Below are 23047 nucleotides of genomic sequence, written 5' to 3'. Positions count from 1 at the left end.
TTTTATTGATCAGAATGTTAACGGAGTTTTATTTTGAAAGTCATGCGTTCACCTGTCCAGTCAAAACGCTCATCTCAGTCTCGGTCTCGCTTCTTTAAACGCACAAGCAGAAGGCAGGAGCAGGCAAAATACATTGATAACCCGATACCACAAAAATAGTGCATCCATCTTGAGGGACGGAGGGAAGGAAGGAAGGTGGGAAGGAAGGAAAGGAAGGAAAGGAAGGAACAAGCATGTACATCATATTGAAGGTTTCCACCAATCAGGCACAGATCTGCTTGCAATAAGGAGGTCAACATTTTGGGTCTGACAGAGAAGGCATATTCCAAATGTACCTCCAACGAGCCATGGAAAGTACTTTGACATCAACGGATGGCCCATGGTAGGAGGTGAAGCACTGAGGGTTGTAGCGCCACGTACAGTAGAAGACACCGATTTGCATAATGTGGAGAATGAGGGGAACACCCGGGACATTTAGCTCAAGTAACTAGCGCCACTTGTTTGAGACAATCATGCTCACAGATCAGAACACACTCATTCATTGTATTAGCATGTAGCATACTGACTGAAAATTGGGTGAGCCCAATGGAGTGGTCTACTCCACTGACATGGTTTAGACAACCTTGAAAGATCACAATACCTCAAGATATATCATTTATAGCCAGGAGAAAAATTGTTGTTAAGCTGTTAAATACAAAGTCAAGGAGTGTTTTGGGGTGAACGGCAACAATAATGTTTCAGGGAAATCCTTCCACTGTGCTTGGGGTTGAAATACGTATAAGCTAAAAGGTAGCCTGAGAAAACACGTCTGCACAGGACTGGTACCATTGTAACTTCAAACTGAAAATAATATCATTATCCCATGTATAGTGTGCAAAGAAAAGTTGCTTTCTTTCTTTATTGCAGAGAAAAGCAGCCCACTTGTAGACATGATCGGCCGGCCGCTCAGTAGTTTCACAAAAACGTCACATCTTCTTGTGACTGCACCCAGCGCCAGTGAGCATCATACTCCAGATGCATTTTGCCGTTTCGTTTGCAAGTATCCAAGTCAACCTTTCCATTTTTGTAAGCTTTACATTTGGGGCTCTGTTTGAGGGCGATGCGAGCGCGGCTGCCGGTCGCTGTTGTCGTCGTCTTCTCGACGTTCCCGTTGGCCTTAGTGCTCTGGCTCAAGGTAGCGTTCAAAGAAACCGAGCCTGCCTCCGCCACCTTGGTGCAAACTAAAGCGTCTCGCTTGGCTTCTGGAATGTTGGTGGCAATGAATATCTTTCCACTTTCACCTCCAGCTATCCCGTTTCCATTGACATCACTGAGAACGTTCTCATTTGATCGGGAGTGAATGTCAATCGGAGTTCCGTTGCCAGTCTCTGCAGGCTTCTGTCCGGTCGCCGTAGCAGAGACCTTGGCCGAGGAGACCTCCGCTGTCCGGGCCCCCGCAGGAGCCTCGGAGACCTGCGGCGTGGAAGAGCAGATGACCGACTCCGAGCTCGAGGGACAGTATTCATCCATATCGTCCGCCAGGGTGTCCAGGTAACTGCCGATGGAAATGTTGTCCAGCTTGTCGTTGGAGTCATGAAGGCTGCTCCAGGAGCCTCTCCAGGAGGTGTCGGGGCCTTCGCCCAGACTGTACTGGCTGCTGGTCAGGCTGCTGCATCGGCTGGTGAGCGTGCTGCGCTCTTCCAGCAACCATTTGACTGCCTCGATGCCCTCGTGGACGGCCAGCAACTGCTGTAGGATCTTAATGTCCACCGAGCGCAAATGTGCCTGTGGAAACAGAAGAAATGGAAATAGCTTTTGTCTTTTCTGAAGCTCAACAACACAAGAGAATAAATTGGGTGAGACCAAGTCAGTAAGGTCTAACAACTTTTCATACTCATGTTTATCTGGCACCTTCCATTGCTATGTTTAAAATTCCTCACAACTCTCATATCTCCCATTCATCATTGGAAAGGGATTATTTAAAAAAAGCCTATCACTCTCCCTAACGACTCAAAATGGTTGTGGTAGGGCAATGAGACTTTGGTATATTTAGCCTCAAAATGTGAGAATGCCTGCTCTTGAAAAAGCCAAATGTGGCTGCAGAACCCCCACGACTGTCTGAGTTCTATCTCAGTATGCATTATGTCTCGTTTCTTCTAGTGCGTCATTATTGCCCCGCCGTGTCAATGTGAGAAGGCAAGAAATTAAATGATCTCTCTTCTAATCTTGACTCAAAAACGGATTTATTATACACCTAGGGCCATAGTTTGCAATATTTTCCTGACCTGTTTGAGCTTGTATCCAAAAAAGATGAAACATTGCTTCACTCTACCCGAGCCAAAACAAGTCTTAATTGGTGCTGCGTTTTGTGAGCACTTCCAAAAACGGTGCCACCGCAGCATGTCTATGAGTCGGTGGGTTGAGAAACATGAAAGGTGCATGGGCTTGAGATTGGAGCCCTGGCAGACACTCAAGGCCTAATGAGAGTGGCAGTAAAGGTTCTTCAGGCCTCGTCAGCGCTGAGCTAGCACAACGTGAATTATCTTGCACATTGCTGCTTCATTATGGAGTGAAGCTTCCTGGTTATAAAATAGAAGAGGACTTTTCTTTGGAAAAAGTCAAATAGCATCAAAGGTTGATGAGAGCGATAGCTGCAAGATGTGGAATGGACTTGTTTTTGTGCCAATAACATTTCGGTTTTCCTGCTCAGCAAAAAAGGGCCAAGCAATAGTAGTCAAAGCTTGTGGCTAAACCTTCTGGAGAAGAAACGTTCCAAATAGTTTGCGCTGCCATTTTTACTGATGGATATATTGTTGGACATCTGCTTGAGTGCAGTTTTCTTTGGACACGTTCTGATTTTTTTTTTTTTTTCTTAGTTAAACTCATGGCAAAAGAAATTGTGGTTTAGATGGAGTTTGGAATGTTGGTGGAGATCTCCAGAGAAAGGACAGGCTTGGTTGATTTTATTAGGCAATACTGCTGAAGAATAACTTTTTTAAAAATCTATAAATATCTCATTATTAACGATTTTCCTCATCTTCAAAAATGAATACTGTGGCTTTTTTTTTTTTTTTTTTTTTTCATCAGCATAACAAGCTTCATGTTAGCCAACTGGCACATGCGCGAATGAACCCAAACAGTCAACTTGTGGCTGGAAAATCAAGCCTGGGAGCGAAGCGATGCAATAAAGTTTGCCCAGGGAAGGAAACTGTAGACAGCATGTGATACTCATTAATGTTTGAATTATAAATGACAAACCTAGCTTATACACTTTGACACCAAGGAGCAGGGAATGTCATTTATTTCAACCACTAACAAGTATTACATGCAACGTGTTTATGACGAGACCGTTCCTTGAATAATATACCAAACAAACTAAATGACAGTGTAGGGGTGTCAAACTCGTTTTTTGTTGCGAGCCACATGGTAATTATGGTTTCCCTCGTGTGACTACCTTATATTATCACATAAACACAACAGAATCCAGCATTAAAAAAAGTAAGAATGTTCTAATTTATTTTCAGAGTGGGGTTCTTAAAAAAAATTGCAATATCCCACTGGAAGACAATTTGCAATTTTAGTATTTTAACAAGAAACATTGAGTTGACACACAAGTTGCCTTTGCGGGCCACATGAAATGACGTGGCGGACGGGATCCGGCCCCGGGCCTTGAGTTTGACACCCGTGTATCAAGCTACAGCGTGTCTCTTGTTAAACAGACACCTTAAAAATGCAAATGCCTGATCTGATAAATGACGCAAATGCTTCCGCCTGTCACCTTCTAAGTGCTGAATCACTGCGAGTAGAAAAAGCAGACACACAGCGCCGGCCGGGCTTTCAATAATACAGCAGCCACTCACTCGCTCGCCCACCCCCATCTCTTTCTGCATGTCCCCCCCCCACCCCGGCGGTGTGGTTTCACCTTGCCAAGCCAACCCAGGCAGACTCTTGACATCCTTGCATTCACCATGAGACCCATTTTCAAGCTCATAAAACCTCTTTGACATACTGCACAACTCAGCACATTTTGATGTAACAAACAAATGGTGCTTTTGCAATCAGTGATTGATTGGTGAAGCAGTGTTTTTTTTTTTTTTGCTATCTTGAGAATCATCCAAATTCATCAATAGTGTATAAAACAAATTGAGAATTTAAGATAACAGATTGGGCCTCTTGTATGCAACGACAATATGGCTTTGGCTCCCTTTGAGGAAGCCCTTTGCCAATATCCACATAGGGACAGATGGTAGACTCATTCATTGATATATGTAGCTTTTTAGCAGAAATTTGTACAGAAGATGTACACCAACTGATATTCTATTTCTCTGTATAGCATGTATGCGATTATTTTTACAGGGTTAATTTCTAACGAGATGGAGAAGAGGTTCAATGTCTCAGAAAAGTGAGGAAAATCACACATAGTCACAACATCATTTGTTAACACGCAAGAGTTGGGACGTTTTCAGGATAGGGTTATGAAGGGTGCTAATAAAGTGCAACGGTGGTCAAGTCTACTCCTGCACTTACTTCAACACAAGAAGTAGTGCTCTCTTTGCAAGTGTCTCAATGCCACATTACCAAAGGCCACAAATGTGAATCAATCCATCCAGTTGTTTCCTCTTGGCATTTGTCCTTTTACCAATCTAAACTAGCACAAGAGTCACTAAATATGTTTTATGCAGTTCAGAAGTACACAGGCGCTCGCTGCATTTGCATATGACATGAAATGAACACATTTGATGCAAGTTGGATAGAATATTGCGCATGAGCCATACTGTAAGGCGCGCACGCGCGCACACCCAACGCGCAACTGTACACTCACCATCTCAGTCTTCAATATTGTTATCTTTTCATCGAGGCTTTTCTTTCCAGTCTCCTCCGTGGTTTCCTGCGCGGCGGCGGCCAGTTTGTCTTCTCCCCGGAGAGAGGCTGCCTCATCCCGCATCCACCTGAGCAAACCCTCGGGGGTTTTGCGGCCGATTTTCGCCTCTATGTCTCTTAGGTCCGGAGTGTTCTCACAAGAAGTTCCGTCATCCATCATGGTCATGGAGCGCTGGTTGAAAAGAATTGCGAGACTCCTGTTGTTTTGTCCGCAATTGTTAGAAGAGCGACTTCCCGCAGTACATCACATGCGAGTCCAGCTGAGGTGGACTGCGCCAACCTAGAAAAACAAACCGACGAGTGTTCATCTCAGCCACGTAGGACGGACGGGATGCGTGCGGCCGGCCACATGCATGCAGGTAGGCATGCAGGTAGGCAGGCATGCAGGCAGGCAGGCTCCCGTCCCGGCTGGAAGTCCCGTTAGCAGCTGCTAAAGTGCGCACATTCCACCTGCATGATGACAGCAGCCGCGCCGCACCGCAGAGAAGCTGAGAACGCGTCTGCAGCACAGCACAGGCTGTCAAAGTCACTCAGGGATGACGTCACTTTAGTTCCGGTAAGGCTTTTCAAAATTGGACAATCGAAATGCAAAACTACCGAAATAACATAAATAAGCGTTACAAAGGCAAACGCACATTTTTAATTTTTTTTTCACTCCATAATGAAGCAAGAAAAACATTTAAGGATGATTTTCCCAATGAGAAAATTTTTGTCCAAAAATATCAACTTTTTATAATTAGAATAGTAATGTAATACTAACTTCGGTTACATTTACTTTATATATCCGTATAAGTAAAGTGGTCATTTTGATAGTAATTAAAATAAGATTCCATAACCCTGAAAAGCATTTTAAGATTGGGAATAATCCTAATAAATCAAGGTGAAACTGTATTAATGTCATTGTTGAGATGTGCTTGATAGGATGGATGAAACTATTGAATAGATATTGATTTACTTACTAAGATCGTAATTCAAAATTTGTTCTCCTGTATATTTCTTTTTCATGCAATTGTTCTGGTTACCATGATGACCACTATGGGAACAGTGAAACCAGTTTGTTTTTAACACCCCCGTGTACTGCCCACACATACCTGTGCTTAGAAACACACATTATGCAACCTCACAAAAAAAACCTTCACTGGTGCAACAAATAAACCACAAGCCAACTCCTAAAAATAAATATCACATAATCAGGATCCCTGTCAGAATAAACTTAATGTCGTGGTGCTGATGAGAAATGACTAATCAATTGGCACTTTCATTGGAGCAGTCACAAACGCGTATGTCGTGAAAAGGAAGCTGGTGTTTGGTAAATGCGACTTTCCTTTCTGGGCTCCGTGGTCACTCCCAAGTCCAACCTGTTCAACCTGTCTGCAACAGGTGAGCGCTGCCATTGAGTCATGTCAGAGCAGCAGACTGAGCATATAATCTTTGCACTATTCAGTGGCAACGCATGCAGTATTTTGATCTAACCGGAGCTTTTCATGTGTTGTAATGAAGCTTATGTAGGGTGGTAGGAGAGAGAAGGAGGAGGAGGAGGGCGCTCATGGAAGCGGACAAAACAAAGGACATTGAGTCCTTGATGGAGGACATGGATTACATTCCTGGTCACTTCCACTTGGACCTAAACCTCAACTGTGATCCCGTTGGACCTTTGAAACTGAGACACAGAGACACTTACCTGAAACAGGAGAGTCTCAAGGGGGAGCTGGAGGCTGAATCTGGATATTTACAGTATGCTGTTCGCAATCTTCTCGGACTACTGGCTTTTCATCTGGACCACCTTCAAACTGCAGAGGAAATATTCAGGTGATCATGTGCACATTTGTGGAAAATCTCACATATTGTATGACCACAAATCACTCTGACTGCAATTACAAATTTGGAATTAATGTTGTCTGCGTTTTGGGATATAAAGACCAATGTGATCTTGCCAATCCAAATCTCGGATATGATATCTATTCGAGAATGCATGGCGTAAGGTGCAAGTCTGTCAAATGAAGAATGTGCTTCCTTAAATTGCACGTATTGGTATAAGCAGTTTGGTCATTAAAACTCGTTACTCGCGTGATTCGTTTGTCAGGGTTTGAATGGCATGTATCCAAGGCAAGGTGTTGGGTTCGTGACACGTGAATTGAAAGTAGTTGTTGTTTTATCAAGTGCTTCCACTACTTATCAAGTTAATGAAGTTCAAGAACAACAGATCTCTACTTGTCTCTACTGGTCTGAATGCAAATTCCCTAGACCGGACTTACAAATGTAGTTTAGGGTGTAGTCTGTTTGCATGTAGTCTACATGTATAGCAGTTAAACTAGTTGTACGTCATTATTATAAATATACCGACAACAATGCCAAGTGGCAAAAGGTTGGGTAAAAAAAAAAAGCCTCATAATATGCAACAATCGATTTTGTCTCTAAATCTCCCAGGGGCATTTGTAAAGAAGATCCGGGGAACCTCAACGCTTGGGCCAACCTTGGCTACGTGTACGACAAGCTGGGAAGAGAGCTGGATTCCGGGGAATGTGTGGACAAAGTGTCCCAACTGATGGGCTTAGATGGTGAGGAGCCCACCAAGGAAGACAGCAGGCAAATGGCGGCCCGCTGCCTGGCAGAGCAGGCCTACGTTTACCCCTATGATGTGGAGCTGGAAAGAGACGATGACTTGAGGGAGAAACTGACTGCAGCCCTGATGCTCTTTAACAAAGCTCTGGACTACGGCGGGCACCTGGTGAGCTGGAAACATACACCTAAGAATCAATTCATGCCAAAAGCACATTTGGCAGCTCACTCTTGATCAATAATGAATCGAGGTTTTCAAACACTGTTTTTCAGATACCAGTGGAAGAAAAACGAAGCTGGTACTTCAAGATGGCGACCATTTATATCAGGTATAAAATAAAATAACTCACAAAGGTACTGACACAATTCTCATTTCTTTGTCTCTCTTCCCTGCAGACTAGATGACATAGTAAAGACCAAAGGGGATGCTGAATATTCCAGACTCTCTCAATATAATAAGGGCTTAAGTCTTCTCACGGAAACACTTCAATCGGAGAAAACGCAACAAAAAGGTAAACGCGTTTGTTTCGTATCGTTATCGTATCACATCGGATCGGATGGTATCACATCGTATCGTATCCCCATTCGTCCTTTCTAGCTCTTTCCTGGTGTTATGTTGGCATCATGCTGGAGAGACAGGATGAGTTCACCACAGTACCCATGTCCATACACAATTGCGGCTACTCAGCTACCGATCCCTTGTCCTGCTATGGAAATGTAAGTTCCGCTCCACAAAGGCCAAAAAATGCAGAGCACTACCATCCGCTGTAGAGTCCAAAAACTTCAATGAGCCCGATGTCTATAATTGGTTTTGCAGGCTATAAAGTTGGCTAATGATGACGCGTTCATCCTTAACCTCCTGGCCAAGCTGTTCTTTCTGCTGGGCAAGCATGAGATGGCCACAGGGATCTGCAACATGGCTCTCAATGTGCTGCCTGACCCGGAGCTCAATTGGCAGGCCTACTGCACCCTTGCCAAGGTATCAGACAACCACATTGGCCCAAACATTTTCAAACTGGATTCATGAAAGAAAAAAAAACTGGGGGTACACAATAACAAAAATTCAATGCTCTTCTCTCGCCAAGACTGGTAACAACAACAATAACAATTCCTTGCTGATGTCTCCATCGCCTTACGTTCATATCAACCAATTGTGATTGATCTAGATCAACACAATGCTTTACATCAGAGACCTAGAAAGGGCCAAAAGTGGGGAAGGCGGTGTCCCAGACAGACAAATGTTAAGCGAGGCCCAGAAAAACCTGGATAAAGTCTTGGCTGTGTGTCCTTGCTTGAGGACTCACCTGGAGATGGCACAGGTAAGCAGCCCCGCCTCTTAATAAAATAAGTGGATGACAACGTCAATGAATGACGCTGGCTTACAACGAGTTCAGTATTACAATATCTTCTCCATTAGGTGTATTACTACATGGGTGTCGATGCACTGCAGGAGAGCCTCTTAGTGGACGAGGGGGCAATAAACAACGCCTTGGTGAGTCTGTCCCAGGCCCGACTGTACGAATTGGGAGACAGCTTGCCTGATCTGCACTTGCTCAAAGGACGCTGCCTCCTACTGAAGGGCGAGGAACAAAACGCCGCAGACAGTTTCAAATGCGCTCTGGACTTAGAAAGAGCATCAAGCAGCGACACCACGGCCCTGCGCTGCCTCCTCCAGGCCTTGCTGGCGGTGTTCATTCAGGGAGGGCCGGAGGTCAACCACGTTATCACCCAGATGGAGCAGTGTTTGCAGAGGGCTGAAGAGAAGTACCCCGAGGATGTGGTGAAGGCCGAGCTGAGGTGCCTGTACCGGACAAACACTCCGGAGGTCACGGAGCTGTCTCGAGCCCTCATCAGGACGGGACGAATGCAGCTGGTCAGAAGGCTACTGCAGACTGTGGCGCCAAAACAAATGGACAAGAAAAGAACACTTGCCAGATCTTTGTCCTTTGCGTGAAGCCCCCAAAAATGAGCAACTTGAAAAACTGCGTTTCGCATGACATACTATTAAGTAAGGCTGTACTGTAATGAAGTTTGACTTCAACATAACATTTACACTGTGAACTCACCATGACTAATATACTCCCAAGTCATTAAAAATATAAGAAACATAAATAGAGTCATACATGTTCTGCATTTAGTGCGATCCACAACCTTTGCATGTTGTTAACGCAATTAATATTATGAGATAGTAGCCAGCTGAGTAACTTGTAAAGCAACCTGAAAAGTTTTTCAGGCCAGAGTTGAGACACACCTGCGTGATGAAACAATGGCCACTTGACGAGATGCACGTTGCTGCTATGTATTCAGGTTCTGCTGCATTGCTCTGTGTTTTATTGGACAAGAGTCTCACACTGTCAGTCTTTTCTTGCTTTCTTCACCTGTGATAAGACACAAGATCAAGCAGGTAAGAAATATTTCTCTTTCTGATTAGAAGTCATTTGAATTCCGATAATGCAAGGTCATATTGTATTTGTAAATACACAAGACTGTTGAACTAAATTGTTTTCAACCAGCAATATTTTGAAACGGCATAATGGCGGGCTTAATTTGCTGTTAATACTAAAAACAAAAGAGTCACATTTAGGTAGCAATGCGGATTGCGCAATGGCAAAATATTGCAAAGAGAAAAGTAATATTTGGCACAAGTATTTCTGAATCTCGTCTTAAAAATATGCTTGTCAAAGCAACATTTTTACAGCCGAGGAGGTGGTGGCAGGGTGGTTATAGGAAAAACTCTCATTTTTAACTTGTCTTCATTGAAGTCGATTTAGACTAAGAAAGCAGTAAAACACTTTTTGGATTTCGACGTCCCAATTTCAAGAATTACACATGTACGATTGAATCTCAGCAGCTGAATGATGACATCGTGTGCAACTTTTTGAATTTACCAATTGACTTATTTGATCCTTCAGCATGTCTCCAAAGCAGAAATTGACAGAATGGGACAGTGGCCTTCTTGATTGCTGTCAAGACAAAAGCTCATGTAAGACTTGTTTCTCGCTTTAATAATACCAAACCCGGGCAAGTGTTCACCAGAAAGGGTTGGGTGTGACTGCTTATGTCACCGCACGGTTAAGTACTATGATGATTTTTTTTTTTTTATTTACTGCCTGCACACTATGTGTTTTGTCAACACAAGCCAGATGAGGGTTCAATCATATCGATAATCCAAATCTCAATTTTCAGGCTGCTATGGATTCTTTTGCTGCCCTTGCCTGGCCTGTTCAGTTGCGGGAACATTTGGAGAGAACCGATGTCTCCCGTTGTGCGACATGCTCAGCCCGGCTGTCTTGACGGCTTTTGGGATCCCTCTGTTTGCACCCCCTGCAGCTTTGGCCCTCAGGGTGGGGATTCGCAATAGATACGGTGTCAAGGTAATTATGGAGATGATGGTTGGAGGAGATCTTTAAAAAAAAAAAAAACAATCATGACTATCAAATGCAATGCAAATAACAGCACTTTTTGTTGACAGGGTTCAATGTGTAACGACATCTTGTCGTCATGTTTCTGCATGTGGTGCACCTGGTGTCAAATGCACCGTGAACTGAAGTTTCGCAAGAAAAACCCCACCGTGGTCAATATGCAGCCTGCACCCCTCTAATCGGGTCTTGCACCCAACCAAATCTAGGCTGTGTGAGCAAGTCAGTACTTGTGTGATGAAGTTGCAGCTATACAGATGAGCATTGTGGGTACAGAAACCAGGCGAGAAAAATAACTGGGCACAAAATTGACGGCAGGCGACAGTGAAATCCATCGGGCTAAATTGTACTTAACTGTGTAAAAGAGAGAGTATACTAAATGAGCACGCTTCTAAAGGTTTCTAATATTGATCAACAACCTGTTTATATTCATATTCAGGCATAACATTGCATTTGATACATTAATCACGATGACAGAAAAATGCTGGGTTAAAAACTATGTGGGTGGTTTGAAAAAAGTGTTTTTATGCTACATTAATAAATCTGAGCTTTTTTGTCACATGGAGAGTCCTGCAATGTTTAGGTATAAGGAATTTTTTGGAGGGCAAAGGGCGGGGGACGGTCTTATAGCTAGTCGATGTATATTTTTTAAAATATTTTCATTTGACCATTTTTACTGGCATGCGACAGACGACTTCCAAACACAATAAAAATTAAGATTAAACCCAACATTGTGTCTGTAACCTGATTTGGATTCATTTGCTTTAGTAGTGCATTCCTTGGATACATGCTGTCCCCTAGTGGATATAAGCTGCAAGTGAAATATGCCCTTGCATTTTATATGTAGGAATCAGGGCAGGGGCAAGGGAGGGCGTGGCCCCCTCAAATAAATGGTAACTAAATCTGCGAAAGTATTTTTATTATCTCATGCCTTTCCCCCTCAAAATATAAAATATATATATTCTGAATCCTTGACTTATAAACTATGAGACTTAGACCAATCAATAACAACAATTCCCAATTCTATCCATCATCTGAATCTAATGGGAAGTCACCGATCGTGCCACAAAGCAGGTTAAAAGCGTGTGTTTGCATTGATGCAGTCAAGCCACGCATGCATGCAATGGTTTATAGGGTAATAATAATTAGGACCCCCTCATGCATTTCTTATGTATTTCTTTCTGTGTAGTTTGTCATTACTGAGTCATTTGAAAGCACACAATCCATCCTGTTTTTAAATATGGAAAATGATCGAATTCTTACAGAATGGAACCGCACTTGTACTATATATATCGTGAGGACAATAGGGAAGTTTAACAGATGTTAGATAACTGATCAAATCACATCGGACCTTTCAAATCATCAGTTTCTGTTACTGGTAAACGATACGCAGCACAGTTTCACTTATCAGTAAGCAGCTTCCGGATATTTTCAAGGCGACGCCTTTACTTATTTGAGCTTACATCATTTTGTACATAATAGTGCCTGTATTATTCTAATTGTTCAGACGTGGTTAGACACAAGTTCAAGTTGGGATGGAATGTTTTTCACAGCAGAGGAAGCCATTCACTGTGACAGCAAAACAGTTAACAATGGGAAAGATAAATTAGAAGGAAGAATTGCACGATTAAAAACTCAACCCATCTCTCTGATAAGTAGTACAAAAACTGGCTCTAATTTTCTGACCAATTTGCAGGAAATCCTATTTTAACCATTAGCAGAGTATTGATGTGTGCCTGTATAGTGTTACTGTACATTTGGGGGATTTGCATAGATTGCAGCATTAAAATCCTCTTTTTTTTGGGTCACTAAATAGACAATCAGGACTTCATGGCAGGTGTTCTGTAAAACTGCATTATCAACAGACAATTCCCTGTCAGAGGCAACGTTGAGAGAAAGAGAAACACGTTTTTTTTCTTACTTGATGTTTGATACCTCTGTTGTTTTCCTTTTTGTTTCCCCCTGGGGATTCAAGTTTGGCAGCATTTTTCAATTTCCTAGTCTTATATCACTCAGAGTGAAACAGCTGCCATTTCACCGCAAGTGCACCAAGACCACATCAACCTTCTTCAGGTAAGATTGAACAATTAAGACAATATTTTATCCCTTGAAGGTGAGACGCTGCACTAATAGACCAATTACAGTGCATTCTATTTGGAATTGGGAGTGTAACACAATTCAAATTGACTTCATTCTCGAGGAGCCTTCCCTCTATAAAGTAGATGACATATCAGGTTAATGAAAAAAAAATTCCACAAATGTTGACAATTTAACGCAAAACGTCACTTTTAAACCCTTTTACTTGGGACCTGTCACTTCAAAAAAGGGGAACTATTAAAAAATAAGACCAGACTAAAATTTGCATGATTTTATATTCATTTTAAATGGAGTATTTTTTCCCCTTCCTTTCTTTTTATTCTATATTTATATTTGATTTCATTCCTGTGATTTCTTTTTTCTTTCTGTTTTTTGGTGTTTTGAATCACACTTGTGAATGGCATAGAGTAATTTGCTCTTTTTGCCCTTCCCCACTAAATGCAGAGATGGCAAGCCAACCAGCTCTCACAGAGTGGAACAGCGAGCTCATGGACTGCTTTGAAAACGCCAGTACTTGTAAGATCTACGTTTCGTCGCGTCACCGCTTTTCCACCGCTGCTCTCTTCACTTTTGTTTTTGCTCAGGCTGCTACGGTTTCTGGTGTTGCCCCTGCATGGCCTGCACGGTGGCAGGGAGATACGGCGAGAACCGATGTCTGCCCTTGTGTGACATCTGCGCCCCTGCCTTGTGTGTCATTTGCGAGATCCCTCTGTTTGTGCCCCCTGCAGTCTTGTCTCTGAGGGCAAGCATGCGAAGCAAATATGGTATCAAGGTAAGGTGGCTCAAGACGGACGCCATTTGTATCCATTCATCCCCAACTTGAACGCATGGTGAATTTTTGTCCCAGGGCTCCATTTGTAAGGACATTCTTGCTTCCTGCTTCTGCGTGTGGTGCAGCTGGTGTCAGATGCACCGTGAGCTCAAACACCGAAGCCAAGTTCCAACCATCATTAACGTGGTCAACCAAACGGTGGTCACTCAGCCTGCTCCTATGATGATGAACATCCAAAACGCAGCACCTCCTCCTCCTGCTTATCAATACGTCGTTCAAAAATAAGATGCCGTGTTCCAAGGTCGACTTTTCGATTATTTTATCCTGGCTTATTTGATAACCATGAACTCGACTGAACGAAATGAAACATTTTTTAAGAGATTTTTTGCTTCATATTTGTGATGGAACAGACAAGCAATGTATTAGCGAGCATCGATGAGAATTAACATGATGTTAGAAGTATACAAGTGATTTGTCACCATGAATAAGAATAAACACCGATTGTTCTCCTGCTCGTTCATCCGAGGTGTTAAAAGGTCAATCTTAATTTTTTCTAGCAATTAGTTTTTGTTTTTTAATTGTGATTTTGATGATCCTAGAAATATTCAGATCCAAGAAAAAACATAGTTGAGCAGAACTTAAGCGTTCATTGCGCATGGTTGAATGGGCGTAGGGCTATGATGCTAGTTTTAAGGTTCTGACTTTTGGTAGTTTTTTTTTTTTAATGAATGAATAAATCGCCCCACAACAAGAAAAAAAATGCTGTGCAATTAATTACGGTAGGCTGGAAAAGGTAATACACAAAAACATAATTGGTCGATTGCTTGAAAAGTAGATCCTGCGTCATAAATGCTCTGACAACCTTTCATCTAAAAGTTGCTGTGTTAAATTGCCAAGTTTGAATTTTGTTTCCCTGTTCGCATTCAAGTTTGGCAGCATTTCTCAGGTTAGCTGACCCATAATACTCAAGGTGACACTCCTTCCATGACTTTATTCACTGCACCTTCACCAAGGCCACATCCACCTTTATCAGGTAAGATTGTAAAATGACATATTTTGACATTTTTCACAGCTATAGGTTGTCACCTCCTATTCTTCGGCCTTTCTTTCTGGTCTTAGCGTGACTCTTTTTATGTTTTATATTTCTTGTTTTAACTGTTGAATTTTTACTTTATGTTCAGCACTTGGTAGGTAGCTGTGGTTATTTTTAAAACACACTATAAATAAAGATGAGCTCGTTTGGAAACGAACAAAAAACAATGATGGATAATACGTGCATTTTACTTTGAAACCTGACGGCAATGCGGCACGCTTTGCTTTCATTAAGCAGCCTGCGAATTCCAAAGTGCATTACTACGACTAATATTACTATCATAAAAATATTTGACACATTCACTAGACTGACACGCAATTTAACACTTAAATTCACACTTAATTTGTGGAACAGTGGCAGTGAAAGCTACCTTTCAGTGGACACCACAAAAAGAAACTAAAAAGATAGATCAATAAATAAACAAATAAGTAAAGAAAAAAATAAATAAATGAATAAATATCAATAAGAGTGACGATATGTAGTCATTTGCTTTCTCCTCCTTGTGCTCAAGTCGTGTCAATGAAGATGGAATCGCAACTAGAGCTCACTGAGTGGAACACTGACCTCATGGACTGCTTTGAAAGTGCCAGTACTTGTAAGATCCAAACACAAAACAGCACCAGACTGCCAATTCTTTTTTTTTTTAATATGGTTTTTGTTTTTGCTCAGGCTGCTACGGTTTCTGGTGTTGCCCTTGCTTAGCATGCACGGTGGCAGGGAGATACGGAGAGAACCGATGTCTGCCCTTGTGTGACATCATTAGCCCTGCCTTGTGTGTCATTTGCGAGATCCCTCTGTTTGTGCCCCCCGCAGTCTTATCTCTGAGAGCAAATATGCGAAGCAAATTTGGTATCAAGGTAAGGTGGCTCAAGACGGACGCCATTTGTATCCATTCATCCCCAACTTGAATGCATGGTGTACTTTTGTCCCAGGGCTCCCTTTGTAAGGACATTCTTGCTTCCTGCTTCTGCATGTGGTGCAGCTGGTGTCAGATGCACCGTGAGCTCAAACACCGAAGCCAAGCTCCAACCATCATTAACGTGGTCAACCAAACGGTGGTCTCTCAGCCTGCTCCTCTGATGATGACCATGCAAGAGCCTTCTCCACCCCCCTATTACGTTCCTCACCCAGCGTCGCAGTTTCTGCAGAGCTGAGGCCGATTGTCCTTCCTTTACCGTCAGCCGGTACTTGATTCATTTGTTTTCTTCCTCACTCATTTAAGAAGAACCATCTCGGGTCACCTCTTAATCTACCTATGGGAGGGGCACTGGTTTAAAAGTCAAACTATGATTGTATCATTCATCACTTTCTGTTATTTACATTACGTATTTGTATGAAATAGAACACTTGGTCATTTGTCTTTAGTGGTAGGTCTGTCATTATGGATTTATTTATTTAGTATGGTTACTGTGTAACAATGACCAATCTGGCATGAAGGACATATTTTTTATTGCGCAACTCCATGTTGCCTACGACATTTTAATTTCCGAGGGATGTTGTAGACATAACCGTTTAAAAATGCTTTCAGAAATGTACGGAACGCAAGTATTTCACATTGATACTTGAAACAAGGCTTGGAATATGTTTTGGGATTTTATTAAACAATATCTATAAACAATACCGTGAATGAACAAGTGACTTTTGTGGAGGGACGGTCTGGGATTTTCAAATGTTGCTATTCATGTGTTTTGATGAGGTGCAAAATGCAAATTTTGCCTGGCAAACTGTGTGATGAAAGAACTTTTTTCCATGATTTATCAGTTTCTTAGCAGGTTCAAAGAAAGTCAAGTTTATTTCTCTAGCCCTTAATCACAGAAACGTCTCAAAGGGCTTGACAAATCTAGATCAACATTCCCTGATCAGGCTAATTATTGAGTATTCATAAACATGATCAATATGAATATGATCAAAATTTGAGCAAAGCTTTACATCATTATCAATGAAGTAGTGCTCACTCAGTTTCGAAAGAGCCCTTTTTGCTCCCATTTGCACAACAGTCAATTTTCTTACATCAGATAAAAATGGAAGGGCAGCATTTTCACAACGCCGAGATTTTCTTTCCCGTTAAATATTGCTTCCAGAATGTCGAGCCATTAACTAAAATGATGAAGCTGGGCGTGCCAACCTTGACAAAAAACCTGCAAAAAAGAGAGCGCATTGTCAAGGGCTTTAAGGAAGTAAGGTCTAAACACGCGGTCAGAATGATGGCAGAAAATCGTTTACGCTATGGCCGCCATTTTAAACTGCTGTGTATAGTTTGTGAACTGCTAGTTAAAAAAAAAAAGCTGTCCTCATTATTTTTACAATATTCATAATCGACACGCCTCTACCACACTTAGTTCCCTCGACAAACTATTTTGTGGATGGGAAAGGAACTATGCACTAAACAATGCGGCTCAGCCTCTGGTTATGCACGTCCTTGGCTAGCCATGCTTTTGGCGCAATGTCAACACATTTGGGTATCGTTGCAGATCCGGGGAAAACGCTTGATGGGTGCGAACTAGATTCATTTTTGTTCATGGCGGTATTTATGTTCAATTATCTTCAGTCTATTCATCAGTCACTCTGAAAGATACTTTCGACATGGAAGCAATTGACAGCTGAAGTTGCACCGGTTCAAGAAAAGGAGAGCAAAAATGAAACAATGTTTTCAGTAGCTCAGGCTAAGTGTCGGTATTCTGGTAGCTGAGTCATGCGGGGTTGACAAATAAGTCATGCTAATTATCAAGACATGAAACAAGCTTGCCTCATAACACATGCATGAAGCATAACACACACTATAATTGCGGCATGGGAATTATGGGTCTATTTCCTGCTACAGGTCTTAGTCATGCACATGTGTAAACTAGGTTTTTTTCGGTAATGAATTATGGCTGCACCTTCCAAGTGACAAACTTTGTGTAAAATAGATGCTAAGTATGTCAAATGTCAATAGTATGCAAGGACTACAATGAGTGCTACATGGACTACTGGTACAATCGTATCATCAATTGAACACATTTTCAAATTGTCAGAGCAACCTGTTTCAGGCCCTATAATAGGGACAAATTCACTCATATAACTCAGACAAAAACAAACAAAATGAATAAAAACGGAAGCAAACGCCATAGAATCTGTTCTTATGTGTGCTGGTTGATTGTGTGACTTACCTTATTTGGGATTTCAGTCCTGGAACCTTTCTGACTTATCTCATAAAAGCTGTACTACATTTCTCAAGTGTTTGGCCATAATTACCTTTTGTGTTGTAATACTTTTAAAAGTGACGTTTCTGGGTCAACTTTGTAGAGCGTCTCCTTCTCTTCATCCTCAAAGAACAGCTACAGAGGGAGGAGAAGGTGGTTAAGCAAATGGTGTTTGTTACACCAATAATAATGAGTTGTTGTTTTTTTACAATAAGAGAACAAACCTGCAGATTTTGCAAGTGATATTTTCTGTCCACATCCCAAGGTGGGAGTTCATCCCCAAACATGACAGCAAAGTGATCTAAAAAGCTGGTGCAAAAAAAAAAAAAACACAAAATACAAACATAAATAATGTTTGGTGTTTTTTTTTTTCTTTGCTCCACAAAGGCTATTGTCGACATGGTGTGTACCTGTTGTTCTCGCAGAAAGCAGAGATGAAGTCACTCTGCTGATGTTCCGGATAGAGGAACATCACGGGCCAATGCAGGACACGCTGCTCATCTAGGAAGACCTGAGCTCCCGTGGCCTTGTGAGAGCTGAGACCATCCAAGCTCAGCTCGGCTATTTCAGTCGAGGCCCCTTCGTCATGGTCGCTGTCGCCGTCTGAACCTGACTGATGAGGCTTCGCAGGCTTGAGGAGCTTGACGCCTCGTTCCTGTAACAAAATCACAATGTGACACACAGGTTGAAGAATATGTTTGAAGGTTCCTTCAGTCAAAGACAGAAGATTTCTTGTCGCTTAATATGTCATTTTATGACCTTTATTGCAGCCATGAGAGCTTCTTTCTCATTATTCAACTTCTTTTCTTTGACCTTGGCCTTTCTCGCATCTCTTTCTGCTGACCTCTGTGGGAAAGAAGAACGAGAATAAAAACAGTGAATTACATACATTTACCCAAATGTAACTTCAAGACTGATGCTACTTTGTGTTTGTCTGCAGTTGTTCTCAGCTCCAGCAACTTCTTGTCTGTAGGATGAGCTTTAAGACCCTCTTCACACCACTGAATGGCTGTCGAGAATTTCCGCAACTCAACGCAACATTGAGCACCTGGACACACAAAATGATATCTCCGTATAACTACTCCAATAAGAAAGGAGATAACAATCACTGCAATATTACTATATTAAAATGTGCAAGTTATCGTTGGCGTGATATTTGAAGCAAGTTGGCTATCACCAACCTAATTAGTGTACTCCATACCTCGAATCAAGGCTTTAAGATGGTCCGGTTTGATCTTCTTTGCAGCCGCAGCATCATTCAGTGAAGATCGCAAGTTCCCTACATGTCAACAGATCACATCCAAAAGGATACTCAAAATCAGTTCAAAGGAAATTGATTTCTTTGTGGTGTCTAAAGGAGAACATTGTACCGAGATGAAAGTGTGCAGCGGCTCGGTTGGTGAGAAGAACAGTATCCAGATCTTGGTCACCGCATTTATTCTTCAAAGCTGCCGTGTATGCCACTATGGCCTTTTGGTAATTCTTTTCTTTGAAAAATTCATTGCCCTCATTCTTCAAACTGTGTGCTTTTTCTGGAGGATGAAACAATCGGCATCACTTCATATTGGACACACATGACATGACCATATCTCAGTTCATATTAACAAAAGGATAACATAACACTTACCCTCTGGGGTCCTGTCTTCATCGTGGATGATAGCTTGGAGATGAGCGAGCTCGGGATAGTCTTTGGGGTCGATCTCATCGGGTACCGTTTTCATGAACATGGGTATTTTATCAAACTCCTAAATAAAGACCACAGCATTGTGAAGCACGGAATTCCAGCTCCATGGTTGATTATGTAAACAGATCCCTCAATTACAAATGTATGTAAACGTGCAACTGGTTGCTCAAATATTTTTAGTAATCAATGTGCATGTCACTCAACAATTCAATGTGGTGGAATGGCATACAACATTCTTATCAATGTCGGGGTCACACATCTACAAACATTATCTAATGTTTCGCTGTCACGTGTCCTTGCCCCAAACTGCATTGTTGCTCGTTTAAAGTCTACATTCACACAAAGACGTTTTTACGCTACAGCATTTAAAAACAAATCAGCACAACACAAAATGACGGTCGTGTTTACAAACACAGGATGGCGCATGTTCTTACCTCTTCCCATTTGTCTTCATTGAAGGCATTTTTGTATTTATGACGCTTGAACGCTTCCGCGAAAACGTCGTCATCGTCACTGTCATTTTGTTTAGCGGGGGAAGCCATGAATAGTCAGTCAATTACCTTGACACCCTATTTCCCAAGTCAGAACCGTCAAAGTAAGTGACAATTTTAAGAGACCTGAAGACTGCACGTGTGACGTTGGTCCACTGGTCAAATGATCCGTGCGGAAACAGCCACGAACCACAAGTTCCGCCTCAGAGACCTTATCGGACAAGGTGAACATGAACACACACTTATTATGTAAATGTAAATATCAATTATGCGTAATTTAAATAGACAATGTATTCACAAATCTTCCAATGGGGAAGCAATTGTGTTAATTAGGGTGAGGACTTATATGTGAATTTGTGATCCATTCATAGAATAGGTTTAAACCCCCCCCCCAAAAATCTCACCGAATTGTTGTCATTCCTACAATCTTCTCCACACTCAAAACATGGTAGAAAATTAAAAAAAAAAGTTTATTCCGTGGAATAACACCACACTTTTATGCAGTTCGTGAAATTGCCATTAAAAGACAGCTCAGAACAAATTTCAATCACATGATTTCCACTTTTCCCAAAAGACCGAATAACTCATCCTTACTTAAAGACAATGTTTCATCAGTCTGCTGACAGATCACCTCAAACCTGGGTGTTTCCTCTAGCGCCCCCTGTCCAACCACAACCACATACGGGTAGCCCAGTCGGTTGGCGTCCTTCAGCCGCTTGCCGATGGTCATTTGGGTGCGGTCATCAAAAACAACCTCACCTCTCAGATGTGGCAACGTCTGTCCTAATGTGTGAACGAGCTCTTCAGCCATAGCGGCTGCCTCAGCTGCCTTGCTGCCCTTCTTGGGGGGTAAAACACAAACTTGGTACGGGGCTAGAAGACCTGGCCAGCGGATATTTTCATCTGTCGACATCACCTCGATGGCCGCGGCGAGAATGCGCGTCACTCCGAGGCCGTAGCAGCCCATTTCCGCAACGCTCGGCTTGTTTTGGGCGTTGCTGAAAGCGGCGTTAAACATGTCGGAATATTTTTTGCCCAGGTAAAAGGTGTGGCCCACCTCGATGCCCTTGGACTCGATCAGGGTACCAGTTTTGCACTGTGGGCACTCAGTTCTGTCGGACACCATTGTCTCTACGTTGGCAGAGAAGGAGCAGCTCCCGCAGACCAGAAGCCTGTCTTCACCGACGTCCGCGGGCAGCTGGAACTCATGGGAGAGTTTTCCACCAATGTTCCCTGTGTCGGCCTGCACTTGCACGCAACGCAGGCCCAGCCGCCCGAAGATCCGAGCGTACGCGTGGCACACAGATTCATAGGTCTCATAAGCGGCTTCCTCACTCACATCAAAAGAATACATGTCCTTCATGTAGAACTCCCTTCCTCGAAGGAGACCAAACCTTGGCTTTGGTTCATCTCGAAATTTGCGGGTGATCTGTTGAAGCCAAAAAGTACAAAAAAGGTGCTGTTGATTATGATTGACTTTTACTGTTCAGTCAAGTCAGTTCGGTTCAGCTCCAGCTGACCCACGGACCTTAAACCGCGTTTTTCCACCCGCAATAGTTCAAACTAACCTGATATAAGAGTAGAGGCAGCTGTCTATAGGACAGAGTGGTCTGGTGAGCCACTAGATTGGTCACGGCCTCTTCATGCGTGGGTCCCAAACAGTAGTCGACACCATGGCGATCTTTCAGACGGAACAGCTCCTTTCCCATCAAGTCCCAACGCTCGCTGGTTCTCCAAAGGTCAGCCGAGCACAAACTGGGCATGTCCAACTTTTGCCCACCTATCTGCTGCATCTCCTGGTCGATCACTTTCACCTGGTGGTTGGAATAATGTGTAAAATGTCACCTCTTTCTCAAAGATAGGACTGGTAAGTTTTAGCATAATTGAGCCGCCACTATACGTTTTGAAAATTGTATTTGTCAGTATTGAGGAAGAGTACTATAATTATATAATTATTATTATGCAAAATGGCTAAAATACTGCTAATATCATTGCATCTCACCAATTTCTCCATGGAGCGCACAGCGGCAGGAAGGTAGTAGTAGCATCCTGGATTAGAAGGATGAATGAGTCCTGCCTGCTGCATGAGCCGCTGGCTCTTACAGGTAACTTCTCCATGCATTCGGCTGTCGGGGCCCATGTCACGCAGGTTTGACGGCTGATAGAGACGAGAGACCAGGAGAGGGACTTTCATTTGCCTGCCGTGGGATGGCGATGGGGATGATGATGATGATGCGGGAGGAGCAGTCGGCTCAGCAAAGACCGAGCGGTTCCTGCGGCAAAGGAACCCTGTTCTTTGGAGGCTCCAGAAGACTTTGTGTCGAATTCGATGCGTTACAGGTTCCATGATGGATCTAGTTCACAAAAAGTCAATGATGAGATACCTTCCTGATAATTGTGTTATGCCAGAATTCATGTACAAACTCGAATGTTGACTACCAAGTGGCTCATATTTAAAAATATAGCAAATATAAATAAGATCTGGTGTTAAAAGTGAAGGATGATCGGTATTACCCACCGTTCTTCTCACTTCCTGGATGGTGCTGTAGCTGTACCTGCTCACCCAGCAGAGGTTAAATAGTTAACCTCGCAACTTAGCAAAGGGCCGCTCCAAATGACGATAGCAAGACTTCCATTAGAGGCGCAAAAGCTGCAGTCCGTCGAATAAACAAGTGACCTAAAAACTAGCGTGTCGAGTTGTTTAATAAGCCTTGGAAACAGGAAGCTTTCGATACCATGTTGTCAAGTCGGACTGCTGACTTGGGCTCGTCGCACTATACTGCCACCTACAGGCCTGGAGGTATAAAGCAGAACCTCGCACTATACTGCCACCTACATGCCTGGAAGAATAAAACTCAGCATCTTTTCTTTTTTTTTTTTTTAATTTCAC

The 23047-nt window shown here is 42.6% G+C and overlaps 7 protein-coding genes across 7 annotated transcripts; 4 read left to right on the top strand and 3 right to left on the bottom strand.

Moving 5' to 3' along the window:
* On the bottom strand, window positions 1-5429 carry lurap1 (leucine rich adaptor protein 1). The gene is made up of 2 exons (XM_088394380.1): window positions 4802-5429; window positions 1-1764 (listed from the first exon to the last, which is right to left on the bottom strand). The coding sequence occupies exons 1-2, from the start codon at window positions 5024-5026 to the stop codon at window positions 955-957; spliced, it is 1035 nt and encodes a 344-aa protein (XP_088250506.1). The 5' UTR covers window positions 5027-5429; the 3' UTR covers window positions 1-954.
* Window positions 5430-6225: 796 nt separating this feature from the next.
* On the top strand, window positions 6226-9531 carry ttc22 (tetratricopeptide repeat domain 22). Its single transcript, XM_088394377.1, has 8 exons — window positions 6226-6669; window positions 7288-7588; window positions 7693-7748; window positions 7816-7931; window positions 8018-8136; window positions 8237-8398; window positions 8586-8738; window positions 8837-9531. The coding sequence occupies exons 1-8, from the start codon at window positions 6407-6409 to the stop codon at window positions 9371-9373; spliced, it is 1707 nt and encodes a 568-aa protein (XP_088250503.1). The 5' UTR covers window positions 6226-6406; the 3' UTR covers window positions 9374-9531.
* Window positions 9532-9687: 156 nt separating this feature from the next.
* Window positions 9688-11567, top strand: LOC148389067 (cornifelin homolog). The gene is made up of 4 exons (XM_088394387.1): window positions 9688-9823; window positions 10332-10402; window positions 10606-10793; window positions 10892-11567. Exons 2-4 carry the CDS (start codon window positions 10333-10335, stop codon window positions 11018-11020), a joined length of 387 nt encoding a protein of 128 aa, XP_088250513.1. The 5' UTR covers window positions 9688-9823; window position 10332; the 3' UTR covers window positions 11021-11567.
* A 1252-nt stretch (window positions 11568-12819) lies between these two features.
* LOC148389066 (cornifelin homolog B-like) lies at window positions 12820-14227 on the top strand. Its single transcript, XM_088394386.1, has 4 exons — window positions 12820-12911; window positions 13380-13451; window positions 13520-13707; window positions 13783-14227. The coding sequence occupies exons 2-4, from the start codon at window positions 13382-13384 to the stop codon at window positions 13990-13992; spliced, it is 468 nt and encodes a 155-aa protein (XP_088250512.1). The 5' UTR covers window positions 12820-12911; window positions 13380-13381; the 3' UTR covers window positions 13993-14227.
* Window positions 14228-14370: 143 nt separating this feature from the next.
* LOC148389065 (cornifelin-like) lies at window positions 14371-16420 on the top strand. Its single transcript, XM_088394385.1, has 4 exons — window positions 14371-14740; window positions 15312-15395; window positions 15470-15657; window positions 15733-16420. Exons 1-4 carry the CDS (start codon window positions 14692-14694, stop codon window positions 15952-15954), a joined length of 543 nt encoding a protein of 180 aa, XP_088250511.1. The 5' UTR covers window positions 14371-14691; the 3' UTR covers window positions 15955-16420.
* ttc4 (tetratricopeptide repeat domain 4) lies at window positions 16381-20462 on the bottom strand. The gene is made up of 10 exons (XM_088394379.1): window positions 20101-20462; window positions 19610-19727; window positions 19353-19514; window positions 19184-19261; window positions 18906-19030; window positions 18742-18828; window positions 18393-18637; window positions 18207-18291; window positions 18035-18117; window positions 16381-16938 (listed from the first exon to the last, which is right to left on the bottom strand). The coding sequence occupies exons 1-10, from the start codon at window positions 20206-20208 to the stop codon at window positions 16839-16841; spliced, it is 1191 nt and encodes a 396-aa protein (XP_088250505.1). The 5' UTR covers window positions 20209-20462; the 3' UTR covers window positions 16381-16838.
* Window positions 20463-20608: 146 nt separating this feature from the next.
* pars2 (prolyl-tRNA synthetase 2, mitochondrial) lies at window positions 20609-22944 on the bottom strand. Its single transcript, XM_088394378.1, has 4 exons — window positions 22676-22944; window positions 22160-22511; window positions 21726-21971; window positions 20609-21586 (listed from the first exon to the last, which is right to left on the bottom strand). The coding sequence occupies exons 2-4, from the start codon at window positions 22502-22504 to the stop codon at window positions 20705-20707; spliced, it is 1473 nt and encodes a 490-aa protein (XP_088250504.1). The 5' UTR covers window positions 22505-22511; window positions 22676-22944; the 3' UTR covers window positions 20609-20704.
* Between the last annotated feature and the right edge of the window lie 103 nt (window positions 22945-23047).

The sequence above is a fragment of the Syngnathus floridae genome, chromosome 13 (assembly GCF_059516105.1).
Source record: "Syngnathus floridae isolate MCC-2025c chromosome 13, RoL_Sflo_1.0, whole genome shotgun sequence".
Taxonomy (NCBI): domain Eukaryota; kingdom Metazoa; phylum Chordata; class Actinopteri; order Syngnathiformes; family Syngnathidae; genus Syngnathus; species Syngnathus floridae.
The sequence above is the reverse complement of the archived record's forward strand: the minus strand, read 5'-3'. Positions and strand labels throughout refer to the sequence as shown.